At 43.0% G+C, this 22,332-nt stretch overlaps 1 protein-coding gene across 1 annotated transcript; it reads left to right on the plus strand.

Moving 5' to 3' along the window:
- Positions 1–1,020: 1,020 nt before the first annotated feature.
- SERPINB5 (serpin peptidase inhibitor, clade B (ovalbumin), member 5) lies at positions 1,021–15,411 on the plus strand. Its single transcript, XM_010074106.1, has 7 exons — positions 1,021–1,155; positions 6,468–6,642; positions 9,229–9,366; positions 10,425–10,542; positions 11,954–12,096; positions 13,574–13,741; positions 15,019–15,411. Exons 2-7 carry the CDS (start codon positions 6,469–6,471, stop codon positions 15,409–15,411), a joined length of 1,134 nt encoding a protein of 377 aa, XP_010072408.1. The 5' UTR covers positions 1,021–1,155; position 6,468.
- The last annotated feature ends 6,921 nt before the right edge of the window (positions 15,412–22,332 follow it).

Genomic DNA, 22,332 nt, shown 5'->3' on the forward strand with positions numbered 1-22,332 from the left:
AGTGATCTTGGATCTACCTCTTTTTGTAGCACTCTGGTAGCCTAAAAGTATGCAGGGCTATTGGGGGTCACTGAGGTGTGAGACTGAGCCCTGCCTGTGGTGTGGCATACTGGTTCCTCCTGGGGACTGAAGTGTAGGCATGGAGTAGTTGCTTGTGTTCCCTGCTGTGGGCAGCTCGGCTGCCTGATCAGGGAACAGTGTGGAACAGGGGTGGGCCACCTCTTCCTCGCTAAGGACTGCATGAGCCTTTCAAATAAAAATAGAAATGGTAGGCTGCACCATCACCTCTCCTTCTCACTTTCTTCTCCCACCCCTATCATGTTCATCAGTAGTAATGTGGATTGTAGGACATGAACCCAGTGGTCCCCAACCTGGAGGTTGAGGGATGGGACTTTCTATTGCCCTCTGGGGACAGCTAGCAGCAGGGAAAGCTGCTCCCTGCAGAGGCCCTGGCTGGCTCTGGGAGGAACCTCTCCCTGTAAAGCAACAAGAAGGGCAGATATTTTTCCATGAGCATGAACTCCAGTCTGGGCTTGGGCTTTTAAGGTAACCAAATGCATGCATATGCTCTTTACAAAGACAGAGTTAAGACACTGGCTTAATGCATATAGAGATGCAAAGTGCCCAGCCACCCACTCCTATATGTTTTGGTTGTCTTCCTGGGTGCTTTTTTACAATTGCAATTTTTCTGCAAATAGCGGCATTTCCAATGTAACTTGGAGTGCTAGTGTTGCTGAGAAGGTCTTTTAATTGCTCATCCACTCCTGTATTCTCTCCTTCGTTGTCTTCATTCATTCTTGTCTGGTGCCTTTTGTACTGCGCTTGCTAAAGGCAACGCACAAAGGCTGCTCTTTCCTGCTGGAGCTTGTTGTTGTCTTCAGTAGCTGGGCAGGCAAAGACAACTCTGGTGTGAATCATTTTGTTCCTCCAGTGTAGGAGTTGCCATGAAGACTGATTAAGGGGAAAAAAAAAAAAAAAAGCAAGAGTGAGAGGGAGTATGTGTGTGCACAAATTAAGGTTGGGAAAGTGGGAGTGGTGTCAATGAGCAGGCAAGCTAACAGAGTCTCCTGCTCGGCAGGGTTTCACCACAGGTAGCTGGTTCTTCGTGCTGTACCCATTTCATTGATTCGTTTCCTGGGATTATAGCCTTTCAAAGTAAGTACAGCTTTTTGCCTTCCTCTGGTACTTTAATTAATGCCTAACTAACAGTTAAGAAATCTTCATTATGAAGCATAATCGTGTAGAGAGAGTGGGATAAGGAAATTTGTGAAAAAATATATAATGCGGAATTAAGGGAGCAAAAAAGCCTTCCCAAACAGACATGTTTTGGTTTCATCCCAAAACTGCTGCATTTGCCATGCTATCCTTCTGCCCTCTGAATAGAGTAATTGGAAGTGGTGAATAGGATCTGTCAGGTGAGACAGCAGGGGCATTAGGAATTTTTAAAATATTTATACTTCCTGTGGTTTATTGCAAATGGCTTTCCGCATATCAGAAAAAGCAGGTTGTGTATGATGCCGTGAAAATGCTGGCTGTGTCAGAGTAGGATTTAGTCTGTTTTGTAAGTCTGTTACAGAGGTGCATTTCCTTGCATTTTCTGCAAAGGTGTGTACATGCTACACTGTTTGCTTTGACTTACTCGTCAAGTGACTAATCCATGCTTGTTTAAAGGGAAGGGCAGGAACCTAGGTCCAGTAATTACCATTTTGTTTTCAGTGTGACTATTTAGTTTGAAGAATTCACTGGCTATTGAGGTTCAACAAAGCATATCGTGTGGCTCATTTCTTTCTTTACCTTCCCCGTGTGACTTTCCCAGCTATATTGCTGAAGTGCTTTTTCCCCAATCATAAGAGGTGCTTTGGTCCCACATCAGTCTGATGTTTTGCGTCCCTCAGAGAAATACCTGTTCAGAGGACATTGTGTCATTGTTGCATAGACAGGTAGTCTGCCAGGTGGAGAGTTGTCATTTGTGTAAAAGTAAGAAGAAAAGTCTCACGCAAGTCTTTTATTTCCTTTATAGTTTGTGTTTGCTGAGTAAGAGCTGAAGTGGGGTCATGTTAAATGCTTGAGCTAGTTTCAAAAATTAATGCCTCACTCGTGAAACATGCGTGTGGTTTATTTCATATAATGTATTCTCTCCGTGGGAGTTGTTTGAACTGGAGAGACTACAGCACTGGCACTCACAGCTCCTAAGCTATAAATCCAATACATGGCCCCCAGCACGGAATGGCCAGCACTGTCCACGCTTTATCTGCCGCAGGTGTCTTCTCCTAGAAGGACTGCTTAACCGAGACAAGAATTAAATAAATACTTGTTCTGCTTTATCAGATTATCCCTACCGTATAGCTAAATTGACTTGTCAGACATTTCCACACAGACATTGCTATTCCCCTGATTATATTTTTAAAAGATAAGCTATGTTTAGGTTTTCTCTTAGTAAGTGAATAGTAAACAATGCCTCTCTGTTGTTTTTTTTGTTTTGCTTTTGTTTTTGCTGTTGCATTCAAGACTGACTAAGCAAAAATGGCATCTTATACCAATAAACAAGCTTAAATCAGGTTTTTCTAAACTAGTTCAGGAGCTTTTCAGCTCCCTTCTGTATTTGAAAATGTTTCTATAATGCTGTGGCAGAGTCACAGTTTTAAGCAGAGATGGGTGGATCACAAGCTACCTGTGCTTAGAACATGCCCCAGTGCCGCGGGCCTCTCTGGAAATGCTGACATAGCGCTTTCCCGGGAAAGGAGGGACTCGGGAAGAATCCACGCAGCAGGCCTTTTTAAAATTTCATTTTCAGTTTTTTGACTCCTCCCTGATTGAGGGTTCCCTGTGATTACTGACTCAGGAGCTGGGACTGATTTCTAAGACTCCTAATGGGCAGCTAATAGGCTTTCCTCTTGATGGGAGCCTCAGCCCTGCTCACTTGACTGGAACGGGCTTTAATGGACTCACAAGGCTTGGGACACTCAAGGCTTTAACAAGATTTAAGATTTTGTAATATTCATTTTCAAGAATGACCGTCATGAGTATCAGAGTTACTAACAAGGTCAGAAAATAAGAGTTTTTAAGCCATGGTACAGCTTTTCACTGGTATAAGGAAGAAGAGTTTAATTCAATTTTGCAAAATTTCCTATTTTATTTTCTTATTCTGAATCTCATGCAACCCAAGTAAATGAAACACAGGTAGCACATACGCATCTTAAAGTCGCCCTAGGTTTGCCAATATAGCCGAAAATACTAATGTTAGAATGACAGCATAGCATTTGCAATATTAAGCCAGAAAGAAACAAGAAGTATTTTTTAAGTGGTTACAATTGCATATTGATTTTTAGCCTGTAAGGAAGATCCAGAGGCCTAAATAGAATAATATCAGGCTGTCAGCATTGAAGAATGGTATTCTACCCTACTAGCAAATAAAACTGTTTTCAGGTAAACCGCATGCCTCATTCTGCATTGTGAGATTCTCCATATTGTTTGTCTTCTTGAGGATTATAAGTGTCAAATTACACATTTTTGGTTCCTTGGGTAATTTTCCACCAGCTCCTCAGTAAAAAATGCCTGGGAAGTTTGTACCTGCCCAAATCTTCACATTTTAACTGGGGGGATGAAGAGGAGGGGAGAGAAGGAAAGAGGGGGAGACAAGGTATACATACATACTGTGTGTTCATGTGTGAATGGTTGAGTGAATGGGAAAGATAGGAAGCCTGTGCAAGGGAGTTGATTTAAGTCATGCACAGGCACAAAGGTGCACGTCTGGGATGAGCAACTGCAGAGAGGCATTTTAAAGGATAGATTATTTTACATTTGTTCCTTTGCCTCTGTTGTTCCAAGTTACTCCCTCATCGGCAGTCTCAGTCCTTCAAATTTGTTTTAACTGTCTTTTGCCACTGTTCTGCTCAAAGCTCTCCTCCTTTAATATGTGCAGTGAGCCCGTGGTTTCTGGCAAGTTTGACTTTTCTGGTAATTAGTTGCTTTGATGCATGAGAAATCGTGACTGTGTAAATAAGATAGATGGTTGCAGTGCTGGGCTGGCACTTGGTTCTCCCTTTACACCCATAAGATCTCTGAGATGTTTCCTGAACCTCACTCTGACATCAGCTCGATGCCTGCTGACTCTGTGAAATGGGATCCCACATGGACGACCTCTCTTTGCCAAGCAGCTGCTGGGCACTGCCGGGATACTGGAAGATGGGCCAGGCCCATTCTGAATTCAGGGTCTGGCAAAGACTCTAGGTGTTGCAAAGCATACTCCTCTATAATTTTATGTGGAGGTAACTTTCTCCAGTGATAAATATTTAATGTTTCCCCTCTTCAAGACAATTTTATTTTTTAATAGTGGATTTGTTAGTAAACAGTTTGTTGCTAATACTAACACTAAGAACTTTTTGTGCAGTGCTGGTTAGGTGTGCTTTTCAAACATGGATTTAAAAATCCTTGGGTTTATGCCAGTATCTTTTTTTTTTTTCCTTAATTAGATTGCACAATGCATTTCTGTAACCTCTTATACAGCATCTTTTAGCCCCAAACACACCAGTTGCCAAATAAACCAGTTGCCTTACCCAACTGATCCAGGAACATGTGTAAGTTAATTAAAATTAAAAAAAAAAAAAGACATTTATTTTGTAAAAGGCCTTCTCTAATCAAACAGGCTTTATGAGTAAATCAAAGTGTTTTCTTTACTGTGTCACAGGCAAATTATGCACCCATTCTGTTGCTCCCATAAAAATGTGTAAATACCACAGATTATTTTGAAGAAATTCACTACTGTCAAGTACCACAGCTGCTCCACAGTGTTTTTGTACAGTGGTGTCAGATGTTCAGCAAAGTCAGAAGTTTGAGCAGAATGACACATGCACTCAAACAGGAGTTTGTTCTCATTCAAAATGCCTTCCCAAACCAGAATGAGAGTGAGTGGTCGAGAAAGGAACCTGGATGGAGACAGTTCCCTGCCCATATGTTCCCTCTTCCCCTTTCTGTCTTCTCGTACCTTGGTGCTCTCTCTTAGTGTGATCTTTCCTGGCTAGGATGCAAATGATATGAACTAGGTAAGGAAATGTTTGAGACTGCAGTAGGAAGCAGTCCGTTACTGGAGAGAAATCCCTGTCTTTAAAGTGTTTCTCAAAAGACTAGCAAACCTCCTACCAATGTAAGACATAACTGACTTTCATAATAGGGTAAAATAGGACCCCTAGATCTTCAGTGTTGGAGCTTGAAATTAAAATGCAGATAGGTATATGTCTGCATAAGAACACACCTTTTTAAATCACCCTTCCACATCATACTTGATTTCCACTATTTTGCCTTTTTTCCTGGAGAAAGCAAAAGCTGGAGATACCTCTTAGATTTTGTGTGAAATCTTACGCCTTTTGAAGTCTCTCCTAATATTCATCTTTTCCATTTCCTTTCTGCCTCTGTCAATAGCTTTGATGGAGCTGTTCAACACCAGTTTTAACATATTGCCTTTTTTTTAGGGATACATGATACTGGGGGCAGAGTAGTGTCAAATTCACTATGCCAAGGGGGTCATCTTCTGTGTGCTTGCCAGACTTGTCCTATGGACTGAAATTCTGTGCTTCTGCCTTGTTAGCTTGAATCTACACAAACATGCTTCTACCAAAGTGCAATTTCAGGTATGTGAAAGCAGTCTGGAAGATCCCAGAGCATGGACTGCAGCAACTGTCCCTTGGGCACCACCCGCCCCATTCCTGACTGCACAGATTACCTAACAGCCCTGTGGCAATTGCAGTTATTAAGGAGACCTAGGGAAAGGGTAGTTGCAGTTAAAACAGTGTAAGTGATGAGTGGGCACACAGAAGTATTTACCTGGGAGGCCTCCTTTAAGTTCCTAGGACAATCTCAACCTACAGGACCAGACAGCTTTCTGGAGACGTCTAACAAGGCTAGGGAGAATGGGGAATCATCCCTTAAAGGAAGGACATGTACCAAAGCTAAAGCTTTAATGAACAATTAGCCATGAAGGAAGAGACAGGAAAGATTATGAGACTAATTATTAAAGGCCTGTCTGAGAGCCAGGAGAGCCCAGAGCATAGGCAAAGTACCTTCTAAGTTGGCAAATTTTAAAAGTATCAATTAAAAACAGATTAAATTCATGTGTGATCCAATTTGACTCAATATGCCCAGGTCACCTTGACCTACCCAGGTTTTCCCAAGTGCTTCTGGTAATGCTGGCTCAGTGTGACACGTGGCATTGCCAGCTGTCACTTGAAGATGATGTCTGTTACTGAACCACTCTAATTTCCTTGATTGGACATGGATGAGACCTTCCCTGCTCCTCAGGAGCTGCCGGTGTGCTCTGAAGCTGAGTGGGCTCGGCCAGGCCCTCCTCTCCTCTCCCTGAAGGTTCAAGCTGCACAGTCTCCGTAGTGGTGTCCAGCCTCTTTCAGTGCTCTGACCTAGCCCCGAGCTGGGATTACACTCCGAGTCATCTCTCTTTTCCCTTTTTGTTTCAGGATGACAATGGATGCTCTGCAACTAGCAAACACTGCCTTTGCAGTTGATATGTTCAAAAAACTGTGCGAGAAGGACAAAACAGCTAATATTATTTTTGCCCCACTGTGTATCTCAACATCTCTGGCTCTGGCATATAAAGCTACAAGAGGTGATACGGCAGACCAAATGAAACAGGTAAGCTGTCAGCATCTTGTTCTGTTGCTGCAAAATTCTGTGGCTGTTGGAGGCAGCTTTCTTATTTATTCTTAATATTCTACTGGACCTGTGGTTCCCTTGTAAGCTAGGATGCAAACCATCCATGCAAAATTCTTGAACAATTCCATGCTCCATGGAAAGAGTAAGAGCAAAAGAGGTCGAAAATCTGGCATAAAGAAAAAGCTTTCTCAAATGCATACAAGGTGGAAGGGCACATGGCAGAGCCCTCAGCATTTCCATTAAAGCCTTGTCTTCTTTTAGTGTAGTGTTGATTGTGGCTGCAAGTCACAGTTAAGATCACTGCATTTTCTGGATAATTGTTTTTTGATTATTCAAGCATGCCTAAGCTTTATAGAATTGGAAGTAATTTTGCCATTATGTGTCAGCAACAAGTATGCTTAGCAGCACTCACACTTTGCCTTTGCCTGCTAAGAGGAGGTGGATGCAGTAGCAGAGGGCACAACTTCAATGATGTTTCTCCTTACCAGCAGCTCATGGTGTTGAAGGGGTTTCCAATACCATGATGCAGCATGGCAGTCATGATGCAGTCAGTTTATCAAGCTCTGTGGCACAGAGAGGCAGCCTTGCAGCCTCTTTTGTTGCCTCCATGTGAGCAGAGACTTGAATAGTTCCTTTTTATCCCAGTGAGGGTGGCCACGGTTTCTGCAGTTACCTAAAGGTGAATGAGAAGCAAATTCAGTGTGCGTTTATATGCTGATTATCACCTGGCTCTGAGGGATGCTCTGCATATTTTGATACATTTTCCCTCATTTGGAAATTCCTCCCTGTACTTCCTCGTTCTCCGAAGGTACCCACGAGCACAGCCTCCTGTGCCCCCACTCACGCCACAGATTAAAATGAGTCTTGTGCTATTCGCAGTGCTGCCCAGCAATATATCCATGAAGATCTTCCAGGCACTGCAGATTTTTCCAAACAGAACTATTTTTAAAAAATATAAAAAAAATTAACTCTAGATTTTTTTTTAAATTTAAATTATGCCTGCAGCTTCCTCACCATTTCAAAATTTGAGTGTTGTATTTCTAATAGGAGAGTTCAAAATATTAACCTGTGCTTAATTTAATTTTCACTTCTGTCTGCAATTTGCTTTGAGCCATCCCATAATAAGTTAATGTAGACATCCACAAATGGAGTTCTGTTGCACAAGCGTGTTTGTTTTATATTTCTCAATTGGTATATGAAAAGTGCTGACTATGATAAGGAGAACTTGGTATGTTTTTAAATGTAATATCTTGTATTTTCCATCTCTGTTCTAGCTTCTGCCTGCCCCTGACTTAATTCTTGGGTATTAAATGCTAGATACAAAAGCAGCCAGTCTGGCAGTCTGACTCTGCAATATCAGTCAACAAACTCGTGCTCAAAGCTCTCCCAGGTAGTGCAGTTGCAGCAGCACAGCTTTCTCCCCACACGTAGTTTCCAGGCACAGAATCTTTCTGTGCTTAGCGTACTAAGAAGTAAAAGTGTTGGAGGAAAAGGAAATAAGTTGAGAAAGTTGTTTCTGAGGAAATGCCCATGGGGTTTGGCTATGAGATATGTGCTGTTGCTGTGTCCTTGGGACAGCAGGACATGTGTCCTTGCTGTGTCCTTTCCTTCTGCTCCCACTGACCAAGGAGATGGGAAGACACAGTGAGGTGGCTAAGGCAGAGCAGCAAATTGTTGTGCCTGTGAAGACAGGATGTGTTCAGGGAGAAGGAGCAGGAGTGAGAGATAAAGGGAAAGAAAGCCGCTAGCATCTGCTGTGCCTCATGCAGGAATTTCAGACAGGTGAGGAGCGTTGGGCAGGCTGCCTGTCATGAAACAGCCACCATCAAAGACCCTATAATAAGTAGTCATTAGAAGTTCAATTCATATTTACAGGGTTATTTTCAAACAAAACCAGCAGTAATCTCTCACCTCTGGTGCCCAAAAGCAGCAAGTTTTAGGTCATGCCACCACTTCCTAGAACTGGACTTGTTATTCCCAGGAGCTGGGAGCTGGCCAGGCATGGGTCAGCAGCCCTGCCTCCAGCTCGTACTTTGCCTGCCAAACCAGACAGAGTTATCTGATCGATTTTTGCTGAAATATCACGTGATGTCATATATCAGTCACAGCAATCAGAAAAGCTGATGATCTGTTAAACATTTTTAAAGGTGTAACCCACTTCTAGAATGGAGACTAACTGGGACCCTCATTTGTCTGGCTTAAATTTCCAGGTTTTTGGACAGGAATGTAAGTTTGGTGAAAACATTATGACTCCAAACTACAGAGTTTTAATCGACCAAGCCACATCACCAGCATAAACAGCTCTGTTGATTTATTTGGACTGCTCACAGGAAATAAATGCGTTTGGTTAAAGTTCTGGTAGAATCAGGTTCTCAGATTTATGTGAGGATGCCAAATAAATAAAAGTTTTTTGAGTAACAACAGCAAGAGGCTGTGTTGTTAGCTTAAATATGAAAAGCCACAGCTCTGGTCACAAACTAGCATTATTTTTTGCTAAGCTATTATGAATGTTTAGGTAATAATAATAATAAAGATGCTTATTATTTTATTATGTTCATTTAACAGGTACTCCATTTACAAGATGTCAAAGACGTCTCTTTTGGGTTTCAAACAGTAACTTCAGATGTTTCCAAACTCAGCTCTTTCTTTGCACTGAAAATGGTCAAACGGCTCTTTGTAGACAAGTCTCTTAATCCTACCACAGTAAGTAGTGCAGAAAAGCCCTGGTGCTATGAATTGCTTGCCCAGCATGTTGACGGGTTACAGTGTCAGACTGCAATGTTATTTGAAATAAATTCTCTCACTTGTGGCTGTTACTTGACTAGACTTAGATGATGAACAGCATAACATTCTCTGCTGCCATAAAAGTTTGTAGAAGGATGAGTGTGCTGCTTGACCCCATGCTATGCAACTATTACAACACTTCTAATTCTTTCATTAATATGCTTTAGGTCAGTAGGCTCAGTAGGTTTTGAATGCAACATAGCTTCTATGCCACATCAAGGTCTTTGCATTGTCAGTATGAAGGAAAAGGAGTTTTAAAAAAAGTTGGCAATGCAAGTGTGTGTCCAGTTCACACACCCAAGTAATTACTGCATAAACTGTAATTTTCTTAATCTGTCTGAGGAGGCAGAAGCCTGTCTATTGAAACAATGCAAGTGAGGAAGGTGTTGTTTGGCCTTATAACATATAGACCTTGCAAATAACTGAGAAAAATGTTGTGGGTTTTTTGTTTCCCAAAGTTGCCTTTGAATAGGGCCCCAAGCAACGACAACATCAGCCTAAAACTGAAGTTTCAGAAAACTCAACATGGTTAAATGAGCTATAGTCAGAGTGCCTGCTGTTAAGCCTCTGCTACAGCAAAGGCCAGTACCCATCCATAGCAATAAATGTCTCATCCAGAGAGAACAGACATGATGCGAGCAGCCTGTGGCCTTCATCTCAGTCCTCTCTGTTATCCAGGCCTGGACTGAGGGTTGTTTATCCTTTCTAACTCTGGCAGCGTGATCACTCCTGCAGTACCAGAGTTTCTTTAGCTGCTGATGTAACACCACTGCATGGAAGACAACCATGGGAGCGATGTGCCGAATGCAGCTGTGCATCCTGGTTGTCACCTGGTGTTATTTAATAGCTGTCCATCATAATAAGCTCCCCAACTACCCTGTGGTGAAGCTCAGGATGCTGGTGTTGCAGGCTGTGTAAAGAGCCATTGAGTGGGTGGCATTTAACCAAGGATGACTTTGGCACCTTGTGTCTTTCAGGACTTCGTCAACTCCACAAAGAGGCCTTTTCCATCTGAACTAGAATTAGTGGAGTTCAAAGAAAAAACTGAGGAAACCCGGCAGAAGATCAACAAGTCTCTTTCAGATCTAACTGATGGTGAGTACAGCTTAACCTTGGGGATGCTGTTTGCCTCTGATGAAAGAGATCTTTGTCCTCATGACACCTCTACTAGTGCTTTTATAAGTAAATGCATAGTGAAAGCAATGGGACTAGACCTATTATTTGGATTCATGAGGATTAGCAACCTCAGCCTGTTTTGAAATCGCTAACTTTACTGCTGCGGCATTTTTAATGGTGGAAATGTGAGACTGACCTTGCCTTAGCCTTGGGGAAAGCTGCTCACATATGACGGCAGCAGGACAGTTTGGGAGAACGACAGCTCCTGGCTGTGGTGCTCTACAAACATCTGACATCAATACATCAAACCCAGGCCGTGGTTTCTTTTTAAAGTTTTATTGTAATGGGAAATACTTGCTGAACTCTGAATTCCAGTCTGTTAATTAATAGCTTAGCTGAGCTCAGCTCAGCTGCTTTTGCCAGCACGGGTACCACAAGCAGATGTGCGTCTCCTATTTGCCTTCCTGTGGAAATGCGGCTGTGGGCACTTTTCGTTCTGTACCACTGAGCCACCAGCCACTGGGTCACCGAGTCACAGGAGGTGCACATCAGTGACCATGAGGGTCCCTGGGCAGAGCCTGCCCAGCTTGGGGCGGGCAGGAGCCCTGCCCTGGCCCACGGGATCATGCAGCACCCATCACAGAGCCTGTCTGCAGCCCGTGGAGGGGTAACTGGCATCAGTTGCTGCCTCTTGCCCTCATGTGGTACAAATATGAGAACATGGGTGCGTGAGTCTGGTCCTTCCCAGGCTGGCACAGGTGTCCATGGGGAAGCACCTTGCCCTGCCTGTGCAATTAGTGCATGAAGGCAGGACTTGCCTCCCCAGTGCTCTGAATTCAGTATCTTTTACGGAAGTGCTTGAACAGGTCTAAAGCAGAGTGAGGGAGGGGACAACAACTGCATGTTCCTTTTGAAGTCTGTAACAGTATTATGAACTGTAATCAGAGCAGCATTTTTTGTTATTCTGGTTATTTTATTGTCATGTGTCAGTCTACAAATGAGTAGTTGCTAACCTAGAACTTCCCTTTGAGTCTTGCTCTCCAAATGACAAATGCTTTTTTGCTTACACCTGTTGAATTTCACTGAAAGTTCAGTACCTTCTTTAAGGTACTGAACAAAAGCAGTACACATATTTTTGATTCCATGCTATATAAGCCAAGAAAACATGTCTTTGAAGATCTGCCTTGATCTCAAAACACATTTCAAACATCAAGCTGCAATTTTAAGTAAGTGCTTCTTTTTGGAATTTTCCATCAGAACTTAAATCTTTTATCTATGAGGTGCAGGACACAGATTTTTTAATTCAGTGAAATATTTCCATATTCAGTTGAAGCAACTGATAATTGATAATGTATTGTTGTAATAACAACCGTCTTAAACCTGTTAACAGGCAAAATGGAGAATATTTTGAATGAGGATAGTGTAAGTGACCAGACTCAGATCCTCCTAGTTAATGCAGCTTATTTTGTCACAAACTGGATGAAGAAGTTCCCAGAGGCAGAGGTCAAAGAATGTCCTTTTAAAGTCAACAAGGTATGTTCTGAAAAAATAGAGTACTGTTTCCACTCAAGCAAATGCAAACTTTGATCTAAGGAAATCCCAACAAGAGAAAATGAGAAACGTTTATTATTACCATGGCATTCTTAGACTCTATCTAAACCTATTTGCTCTTGCAAGGGTCCCTAAACCTGTGTGCTTGTTATGTTGTTTCAAAACTTTGCTGCTGCATTCACCTCTATCTTTCAAAGGCCCAGTGTGAAAAGACTGTCCTGGCAGTATATTTAGACAACAGGAACTGAGTACAAGTGATCAGAAGCAGCCGTTGCCTACAAGGAGGTCCACATTCCCATGGGTAGCTTCTTCCAAGAGACTGCAGCCTGTACCAGAGGCTGCATCCCAAAACCAGCAGGGGTGAAGCACAAAACATTGCATTTCCCCTGGTCACAGAGCCTGTGAAACATCTACGCCCGTGGGGTCTCTTTCTATACCCCTTAGGTGCCTGGCCCTCTGCTTTCCTCTTCAGGGATGACACCCCATCAATCTCCCTCTTTGCAGTCGGGCTCAGGACTGCAGCCCTCTGTGTATCAAGCCCAGGCTAGGCACCAGGTCCAAGTGGGTGCAGCACCCATGGCTGTTGCCTTCAGGAATCTGTGACCAGTGATCAATATTGTCATTAGACAGTCAACTTTAAGCCGAGATATAAAGCTGGGCAACATTTGTGAGATAAAGAGATTATACTCCAAATATATAACAAACATATAGATAGATATGTATATGTGCATGAGAAAAGATGAAGTTTTAGGTTCACTGAAAATATTCATAAATTACAACATCAGCCAGCAGTTTCAGCTACAAAAGTTTTTAAAATTATACAACCAACAGTAAAATTTTTAAGGGAAACTTCTCAATTTTTTTTTCCTTAAGTAACATTTTTCTACTGAATTTGAATTTTAAATTAGTTTCCAGGTGAACAGAACATTTTGTTAGTTTTCCCTATGAGACAGAGTTTGTTTGTTTGTTTGTTTTCTTTCATTCGTGAAAAGCAAAGACATAGGGTTTTAGGTAAGCCTGAAATTTCTTCTTATTCTGTTTCAGCTCCTGAACCAAAATATCAATTATTTGTATGAACAGATTGACATTCACTGTTGAGATGTGCTCAGTGCTTGACTCTTACTGGCATTACGATGCCTGGTGGACAGTATAGTTTGTAGCACTCGGTGAAACAGGCATGAAGGGCCACTGATATTAGGTAAAATTATCTCTTAAGGCGCATCCCCAATATGTTGCTGTTGTATGAAGTAGAATTCTGTTCCACTTTTCTTGGCAAAGCTGCCTACTGTAAAAAGCCAACAGGGTCTCTTACAGCTGGTTTCATTACCTATAGAAGCCAACAAGTTCTCTGATGGTAACTCAATGTACCACTTCCATGCAAGCTTACAAAACTCTTCTCTCTTGCCATCTTATTTGTGAATTAAAAAGAATGCTATATTGGTTCCTCTGTGTTTTGCAGACTGAAACTAAACCAGTGCAAATGATGAATCTGGAAGCTACTTTTTGCCTGGGCTATGTAAAAGAATTAAATGTTGCTATCCTTGAGCTTCCATGCCTTAACAAACATATAAGCATGCTCATTCTGCTGCCCAAAGAGATTGAAGATGAGACCACTGGCTTGGAGCAGGTGAGCTTGGAAACAGCCTGGTTATAATGCCATACGCTTATGGGAGGTTTTTTTTTATTTAGACACTATATAGAAGGAAACAAAAAATAAGTTTCCTGTGAATTTACCTTCTCATCCTGCTTCTCTCGTCACGATCTCATACTTGTGATTTCATTGTTTCCACTGTGGCCAAGCGTGAGGTTGTGAACAAGACTTTGTTAGATAGCGTGTGCACAGAAGTCAGTGTAAAGTGTAGAAGGTGCCCATGATGAACTTTGGGAATCTGCATCAATTTGGAAATCAGGACCCAAAAAATAATTTTCATCTTAAGATTTTTGTTCTTTCTATAGAAAGGTGCTTAAAGTCATACTTACTGGGTACTCAATAGTGCTGACATTATTTACTTTGATGTCCTAATTTTTTTCAGTTGACGTGTATCCATTATTTATTCTACTAAGGTTTTACACTTCTCTAAGTTTTAGTTTTGAGCAGAGATGCCTGAAAATGAGCCATTTTTTATTACAATTGCACAAAAATTTGAAAAGGAATAAGGCATTTCCTAAAGAACAACTATTTCTTGTTTAATTTCTCTATGAAAATTTTAGAACATATTTTTACATCTCTTCAAAGTTTAAGGATTAAGAGACAGATGATCATGCAAGTCTCCTTTGTAGTTCGCTACAACTGGCCATAAATTTTAAAGGCAGGAGGACTCTGCCTTTGCAGCTGTAAGGTACTTTTATATGTAGGAGTAAATTACCCACAAAAGAACACACTTATCTTAAAATGCAAGTGAGGTCTTTCCTGATACCAAGTTGTTGTGGACCCAAATTCTGGCGCCTCACTTCTGAGTTTTTAAAAAACTGATCAAACAGCTGCATGTTTGATTGAGATCAGGCTCTGGATTTGGAGGCTTTTTCTGTCCCAAATACCAGCAATTTCATTACTCTGTAGGGTCAAGAATCAACGACTTTTGGATCTTTCTGTTGGCTGGGTGTACCTGGGTAGGGACTGGCTTTCTCAGGTTCTTTCATATGGTTGTTGAGGTGATGGCCTATCAAAAGCTTCCAAGGGACTGGTAGTCAGAGTACACACATACAGTGGAGTTGCTCCAGAGACCTGTACTATGGATTAAATCATACTTGCATCAATGTAACTGAGAGTATGTTAACCCTGAATGCTACAGTTGTGAATTCAAAAGCAAAGGTTGCCTTCTGGACTTTATTTTTTTGGGACTTTTGTTTTATTCTCTCTCCTTGAACTGCTAATTGATTTCCTTTGTTCCTTTATGTCTTCAGCTGGAAAAGGCACTCACCCCCGAGACATTATTACAGTGGACCAATCCCAGCATGATGGCCAACACCAAAGTGAATGTATTTCTTCCAAAGTTTAGCGTGGAAGGTAATTATGACCTGAAGCCACTTCTGGAAAGCCTGGGAATGACAAATGTCTTCAATGAGAGTGCATCAGATTTCTCTGAGATGTGTGAGACAAAAGGTGTGGTTTTGTCAAAGATCATTCATAAAGTCTCTTTGGAAATAAATGAACAAGGTGGCGAGTCCCGAGAGGTACCAGGATATCGGATTCTGCAACACAAAGATGAATTTAAAGCTGACCATCCATTTATCTTTTTGTTTAGGCACAACAAAACTCGCCACGTGATTCTTTCAGGCCGATTCTGTTCCCCTTAAGCAGAGCGTATTCATTATGAAAAAGCACAATTACATTTATGGTGGTGTGTGTTCCTGTAAAGCTTGGCATCCTGACTAACACCTCTGAAAGGAAAGCTAAGAGGTTATATATCAGTTGGGTAATACAATGTACTCTACATATGCAGCAGAACTTGTTTATCACCTTGTGTTTCATCCCGTTAAGCTGAAGGATTCCCACTGTGAAGAACACATCGTGTTTTACTGAGAAGTATCCCAGCCTCAGCACCAAGTACATTTTGTTCCTCTGTTACATCTTTTTCCCAAAACAAAGTGAACTGAGAGCTTGTTTTAGATAGACCAGGAGTTGGAAGGGGCTCTGGGAGGAAGAGCTACTACATTCAAACCCTCTCCCTCGTGTCCTACTCTTTGCAGATGCCTACTGCCTAGAAGGGGAAAATGTGGACATGTGGTGTGATAGCCCTCCCCTTGTACCTGGCTGCACTCTGGTGGTCCAGGGTTCCAGTGCCCAGTGAAACACTGCCCAAGTTCTGCAGCGTAGCTAGACAATTCAGGCTGGCGTCAGGGCTTGCATCTGTGAAACAGCACCTGCACTGAGACTTATGGATGCAAGAGGCAGTAATCATGGGGACAGAATGCATACCCAGAAGACTCTTCAATGGGAGCTATGTCAGTTCATAGACTGGGGAGGTTGGACTCTGCTGCGTGGGATTTTTTTAACTGATTGTCCTTCAGACATGGAAGAGGGGACCAGTTCGCTGCAGCTACAAGGAGCCCTGTTGTATATATCCTGAGAAAAAGAACATTATACAATTCTAGTATAGCAAACAGTTGGATTAATACTGGAAGTGCCACACTTTTCATACACAGATTATCTGCCATTTCTAGTTCTGGATTCAGCATTAAGGAGACTCCATACAATTAACTTAATGTTTGAGGCATCAGAAAGAAATAAGGACTTCAACTTGAGTGAGATTAACATTGTAATTACCAGTCTCCAAATTCCATATGAATCATGGTAATCAGGTTTCATTTCTATGTAAAGACTGCCTGCTGCATATGTTCAGTACTGGTTTACCTAATTACTGTTCAGAATAAAGCACTATAAAACCCGTGTCAAATGCCTGCAATACCTCCAGCGTCAGTCTGTGTGTTCACTTTTGTAACAATTGAAGCAATTACTTTGCCACCCATCCTGTCTGAGAAGGAATTGCCTGCAAAGATCTTTACCAGCTCAATAACTTCAGTGATGGCTGAATGACTGGGAAAGGATTTACACATCCCATCATTTTCTGATCTGTTTTGGAGGCTGGGGTCAGAGTTACCCAGGACTGTCATCACTGTGGTTTCTACTGGTTCTCCTGTAGGATGTGGGTCAGGGCATTGCATATGGAGTTGATGACTGAGTAAGCAACTGCACAGGCAGTCTATATGTAGGCAAAATGGACTAGTTGCTTATAGTCTGCTAGGCTGATGAAAACCTCTGGCAGATTGCCCCATTCCTCTTTTTCTGCCTGAATGAGATTTCCTGAAGGAGAAAAACTCAAGCACGACTCTCTCAGCTTTTTCAGGTTCTTGAAAACATTCCAGTTCAGGAGCCAGTCTTCATTCAATGGAGGTCACACTCTATGTAAGTGCTGATCAGAGCATTTAGCACATCCACATGAATTTTAAGCACATCTTCTCTGAGAGTTCCTTGTAATAGCTTTTCCAGGAAGGGATATCCCATGAAAGCAGAGAGAAACACTGCCTCAGGGTGGGGCCCATCTTTTTGCAACTCCTGACTAATGCCCAGGTGTCCCAGCCTATGCAAGGCAAGCAGATGTTAGAGATACAAAGCTGTTTTAGTCTACAGAAAGCGAACCCATATATTGGTCATTTATAAACAGGGTAGCTTGTCCATTAAAAGCTCAGGTTTATTTCTCACTTTTCTGTCTACCAGTCCCAGTATGAAACCTATCCATCTTGCAGCATGTGAGGGAGAAGTATTGGTAAGGCTCCCTCTGGCATGAACGCCATTACGGTCTATTGTTCGGTTCCACCCATGCTGGCCTCTGGGCCTTGGGCAAGAAATTGCATGGGAGGACATGGGAAAACGTGTGTGGGAGCGTGTGTATAGGAACACCTAAGTGCTGAAAGGCGCTGGTTACGATGGAGAAAGTGAACATAGCTGAGGACTTGCTCAGGTTGCCAAACTGCTTCACCTCACCTTTCAACAGAGCATTACTATGCAGTGATGGGTGGTGGCCCTGATGTAAAATGCAAGCCATGGCTGGCTTTTGCAGGCAGTTGCAAATTGCAGTGTTATGTGTCTAGTCATCTCATCACTTGCTCAGCTGCACCATCATTGTCCACTTTCTGCTCCCAGCACTTTATAGAAGGATACATCTTAATATCTTGTGGTAACAACAGTTGTTTGTGGGGAAGAGCAGTTTGGTTTTGAAAGTTGAAAAATGCTATGTAGAGCCAGTTGGCCTCACTGGGAAAGCAGTACGGTTTTGAACTCTGAGTATACTATCCTAAGGGCCTGGAAAAGACAGAATTTGCACATACGTTGACATTTCCTGAGGCAAAGCAGTTAAACTGATGTCAGGGAAGTTCTGGGGGAATATCTTACAGAGGAAGTGAAATAAATCAGTGGAATCAGTCACGGGAAAAACAGACTCAACTTGGGGAAATTAACTTATTGCCAATCAAATCAGAGCAGGGTAATGAGAAATAAAAACAAAATCTTAAACTACCTTTCCTCCACTCCTCTCTTCTTCCTGTGCTCAACTTCACTCCCAATTTTCTCTCCTTCCTCCCCCTGAGGAGCGCAGGGGCATGGGGAATGGGGGTAAGAATGCCCCAGCTCCAAGTTTGTTTGGTAGCAGGGGAGGGGCGCACTACCCTGTGAGAAACTGCTGGAGATTTCCCCAGTTCCAGGCTGGAACAGTCAGTGGCTCTGAGAATAACACACTGGGGACACAGCGCATAGAGTGGGCGGTGCAGCCCTGGGCAGGGCCTGGCCCGGCCAGCCTGTCCATCCAGCTGCCTGCCCGCCCAGCCTCTTGTATATCAACCAGTAAACAACACAGCCTCTGCCTGAGAGCCGGGAGCTTCTCAGGAGCCAGAGAAAAATCCTGCGGCAAGGAGAGGTGCGGGATGTGAGGGGACAACTATGCTGTCAGTGATGAGAAGGGAGAGGGAAGAGGTGCCAGAGCAGAGATTCCCCTGCAGCCCATGGTGAAGATCATGGTGACGCACATTGTCCCCGTACGGCCCATGGAGAGCAGAGCTTGCCTGCAGCTTATGGAGATGGGGCTGTGGAGGACCTCATGTTGGAAGAGGTCTCTGTGCTCAAAGGAGGCCGTGAATATGTGGAAGAGACCCACGCTGGAGCAGTTAGTGGAGAAAACTGTGACCCCACGGGAAGGACTCATGTTGAAGTAGTTTGTGAAGGACTCTTCTATGGGAGGGACCCCACGCTGGAGCAGGGAAGACTGTGAGGACCCTCCCCTGAGGAGGAAGGAGTGGCAGAGACAACATGTGATGGACCGATTGCAACCCCTATTCCTTGCCCCCTGCACCACCGGGGCAGGGTGCAGAGGGGTGAGAGGGTAGAGAAATCAGGAATTCGCTGTGGGCCTGGGAGGAAGGGAGGGGTGGGGGAGAGGTGCGTTTTTTAAAGATGTAGTTCTATTTCTTGTTACTTTGTTGTTTTTTTTATTATTGTTAATGAATTAAATTGTTTTTGTGTTTTCCCAAGTCAAGTCTATTTCTTGCCCATGACCATAAGTGGTAAGTGAACCCTCCCTGTCCGTGCCTCAGCCCAGAAGGTCTTTAGCAAGAGGCTGTGTGGTGGCCTTTAAACTACAACAACCATGAACCCCCATGGGTTACAGGTGTATCTCTGCTCTCCCATTACCCCTCATGGCTGCAGGGAGACGGCTGTCTCACCATGGGCTGCAGGGGAATCTCTGCTCCAGTGCCTGCAGCACGTCCTCCCCTCCTTCGTCACTGACCTTGGTGTCTGCAGAGCTGTTTCTCTCACATATTCTCACTTCTCTCTCTGGCTGCCATTGTGCAGCAACTTTTTTCCCCTTCTTAAATATATTATCACAGAGGACTCCCACCATCACTGATGGGTTCAGGCTTGGCTAGTGGTGGTTCCAGATTGGAGCTGGCTGGCATTGGCTCTGTCGAACATAGGAGAAGCTTCTGGCAGCTTCTCACATCAGCAATCTCTGGAGCCCCCCTGCTACCAGAACCTTGCCACACAAAGCCAGTACAGTTGCGAAGCCACATACAACTCCAGAGGACTTCATTTTGACCTGAGTCCAGCTGCCATAACCCAGTGTTGCACCTGAGCTCAGTGGTGCTGATTAGGAGAGATCAAACACTGCTGATGCAGCTCCATGCTTCCCATCTCTTTGCTTCCAGCTCACTTTATGCTGGAGACATAACCTATGTGATCAGCCACTCCTGGCCTTCTTTTATTCTTAACTCCAACAATTTAAAAGAATACCCCCTGGCTGGGGATTCCTGTTACAGTTCAAGGAAATACTTCTTCCCATCTTTAATTAAGCTCCTTCCATACACATAAAGCTGACTCCTTAGGTGAGAGAGACAGATGACTGTAGGCAACATAAAGCTCATTCGTTTCCCATTCATTTGCTCTATCTCTGAAGTCAGTTCCAAACAAGGCTTCTCCAAATCCTGGCATGAACCCTGCACACCCCTGCATCCAGGCCAGACCCCACCAAATTCGAAAGGGACTGTGCACAGCAGTACAGCCATGGATCTCCAGGGTTAATGCCTAGTTCTCCAGCTGAGGGCGACTCGGCATTGCAATCAGGAGAGGTTGCCAGCAGATATTGCCTGCCTAACTTGTTGGGCAGCTTTGAGAGAAATACTATTAGCATATTGCTAGATACAGGTTTCCCAGTCTTGTGCAGGAAACTTCATGTTGATTGCATTTGCATTACATTGCAACATGCTGCTATCATTAACAATTGGTTAGAGGCTGAACTTTACCAGAAGAGAGTGGGAGATTTTTGTAATACAGTATTCACAAGAACGTGCTCCAGAGGTCAGCTGTCGTGCTCTTCATTTAGCATCTTCAGGCAAGAAGGTAAACAATTCTTTTTTTTTTTCTTTCAAAAATGGCTTGTGATTTTTTTTGTCAGATCCAAAGTAGTCTACAGGTTGTTAAAGTAGACGTCATGTTTACGTATGGGACAGAAAGGGAGATACCTTTACAGGCTGCAGGCAGCAAAACACACTGCTAAACTTCATGTGGCTCAAGAGCTCACACAAAGGGAGCTGGACTTCAGTGGATGTAGATGGGGAATTTTGGAATACATGTCCAAAGCTACGAATCTAAGGACTCTTGCCTAAATTTCACAGACTTTTAAATCTGAAATTTCCCCAGGACCTCTCTGCCATTCAGAAAGCTCTAACTGCCACAGGACTGATCAGCTCAGTAGCTTATACCAGAAAGCAGATGCTTTTCTGCCTGTCTCCAGAGGGGCTGAAGGGCAGGCTCTTTCAGAGCACCTCTACCACTCTGGTAGAAATGGGCTTCACAGGAAGTGATGGTGCTGATGACCTGGGCAAAATCACCCACAACATGAAGTGGGAGATACAGGTTATTTTCCCTTATTTACTCAGGTTTCCACGGCACAAGAAAAACCCTTGAAATGTTCACTAGACCAGAGAGAGGCATGCATTCCTCTGGCTGAGTGCTTAGGCGTTTCCTCTGTACCCTGAACCTTGCTGCTGGGGGACTGTTTATGTTCATAAACAATGACTATATAAAATAGGAAGGGTGGAGTGGTATTCAGATTTTGTTAGTGAGGATGCTAGTCTTCGCTATTAACATATTAGCTCTCGGGTTTGGCAACGACCTTTAGAAGTTTGCTGAGGAGCCTATGCAGCTGCATGCAGGCATAGCGAATAACTTGCCACCGTATGACAGGCCAATGTACATCCGTATCTGTTTATGCACGAACAATTGGCCTAGAAAGATGTAGAGATGATGCTACAGGTACTGATGCAAAATAATAAAAGCAGTCAGGAAAAGCCCTTTCTGGCATAAAAGTAGCAGCCTGAGAATCTAAGTTGTTTGAAAATGAATTTGGTAACTTTTCCCGTGAAAAGTTAATTTGTACTGAAAGGTATTTGTTTTTAATTTAGCGCATGTTACTTTGGAAATGTTTTGTGTCACATAGGGAGGATTAGAATTTCTGTGCTGTAGGAATTTTCGTTTTTCGTATGTGCTGTTTGTCGCTTTCACTACAAATCAGCACAGAAACACTTGGAAACGCCTTTTTGTATGAACAGTCATGAAAAATAAGAAAGTCACTTCTGCCAATCATAGATTTTTCATGTGAGGAGACAGTATTGTCTGGCATGTGCTCCTTTTCTAGGATAGACACATATAATTTCTGCCACTTCTGTCTTCCTTTGTGTATGAGAAATGAATGTGCATTAAAGCACCTTAATGGGAGGCAGATTGAATAAGTAACGCATGCAGTGGGAATTATCATGTGGCATCAGGGAAAACAGGTTTCTTCTTGCTTTACCTTGTATTAAATATTGAATTACCTTAAAAATAAGGCTACAGCTCTCCTAGGCTTCGCACCTTATTTACTGCATCCTCCTGTTGACTGCATAATTTAATCTAACACACCTGTTAATTATGATTGCTTTGAGCACAGCTTTTTATCCTTTGAGATTTTTTGTCTTGATTTCATCTACCCTTAGCTGAAAACAAACTGTAAGGAGAGAACCGGTCATGAATAGTTACAGAAAAGGAAGCCATGGAAGAAGTTCGTCATGTTTACAAGGTCTCTGGCATACAGTGGTTTCTTCTGAAGGAAGCTCTTTTCCTGGTAGCGTCTTGCTCACATGTAACAGCGCCAGCAATTTCCATCTGATGGACTATGTTAAAAGCTGCTG

This window comes from Pterocles gutturalis, unplaced genomic scaffold (assembly GCF_000699245.1).
Source record: "Pterocles gutturalis isolate BGI_N339 unplaced genomic scaffold, ASM69924v1 scaffold6427, whole genome shotgun sequence".
Classification (NCBI taxonomy): Eukaryota; Metazoa; Chordata; class Aves; order Pterocliformes; family Pteroclidae; genus Pterocles; species Pterocles gutturalis.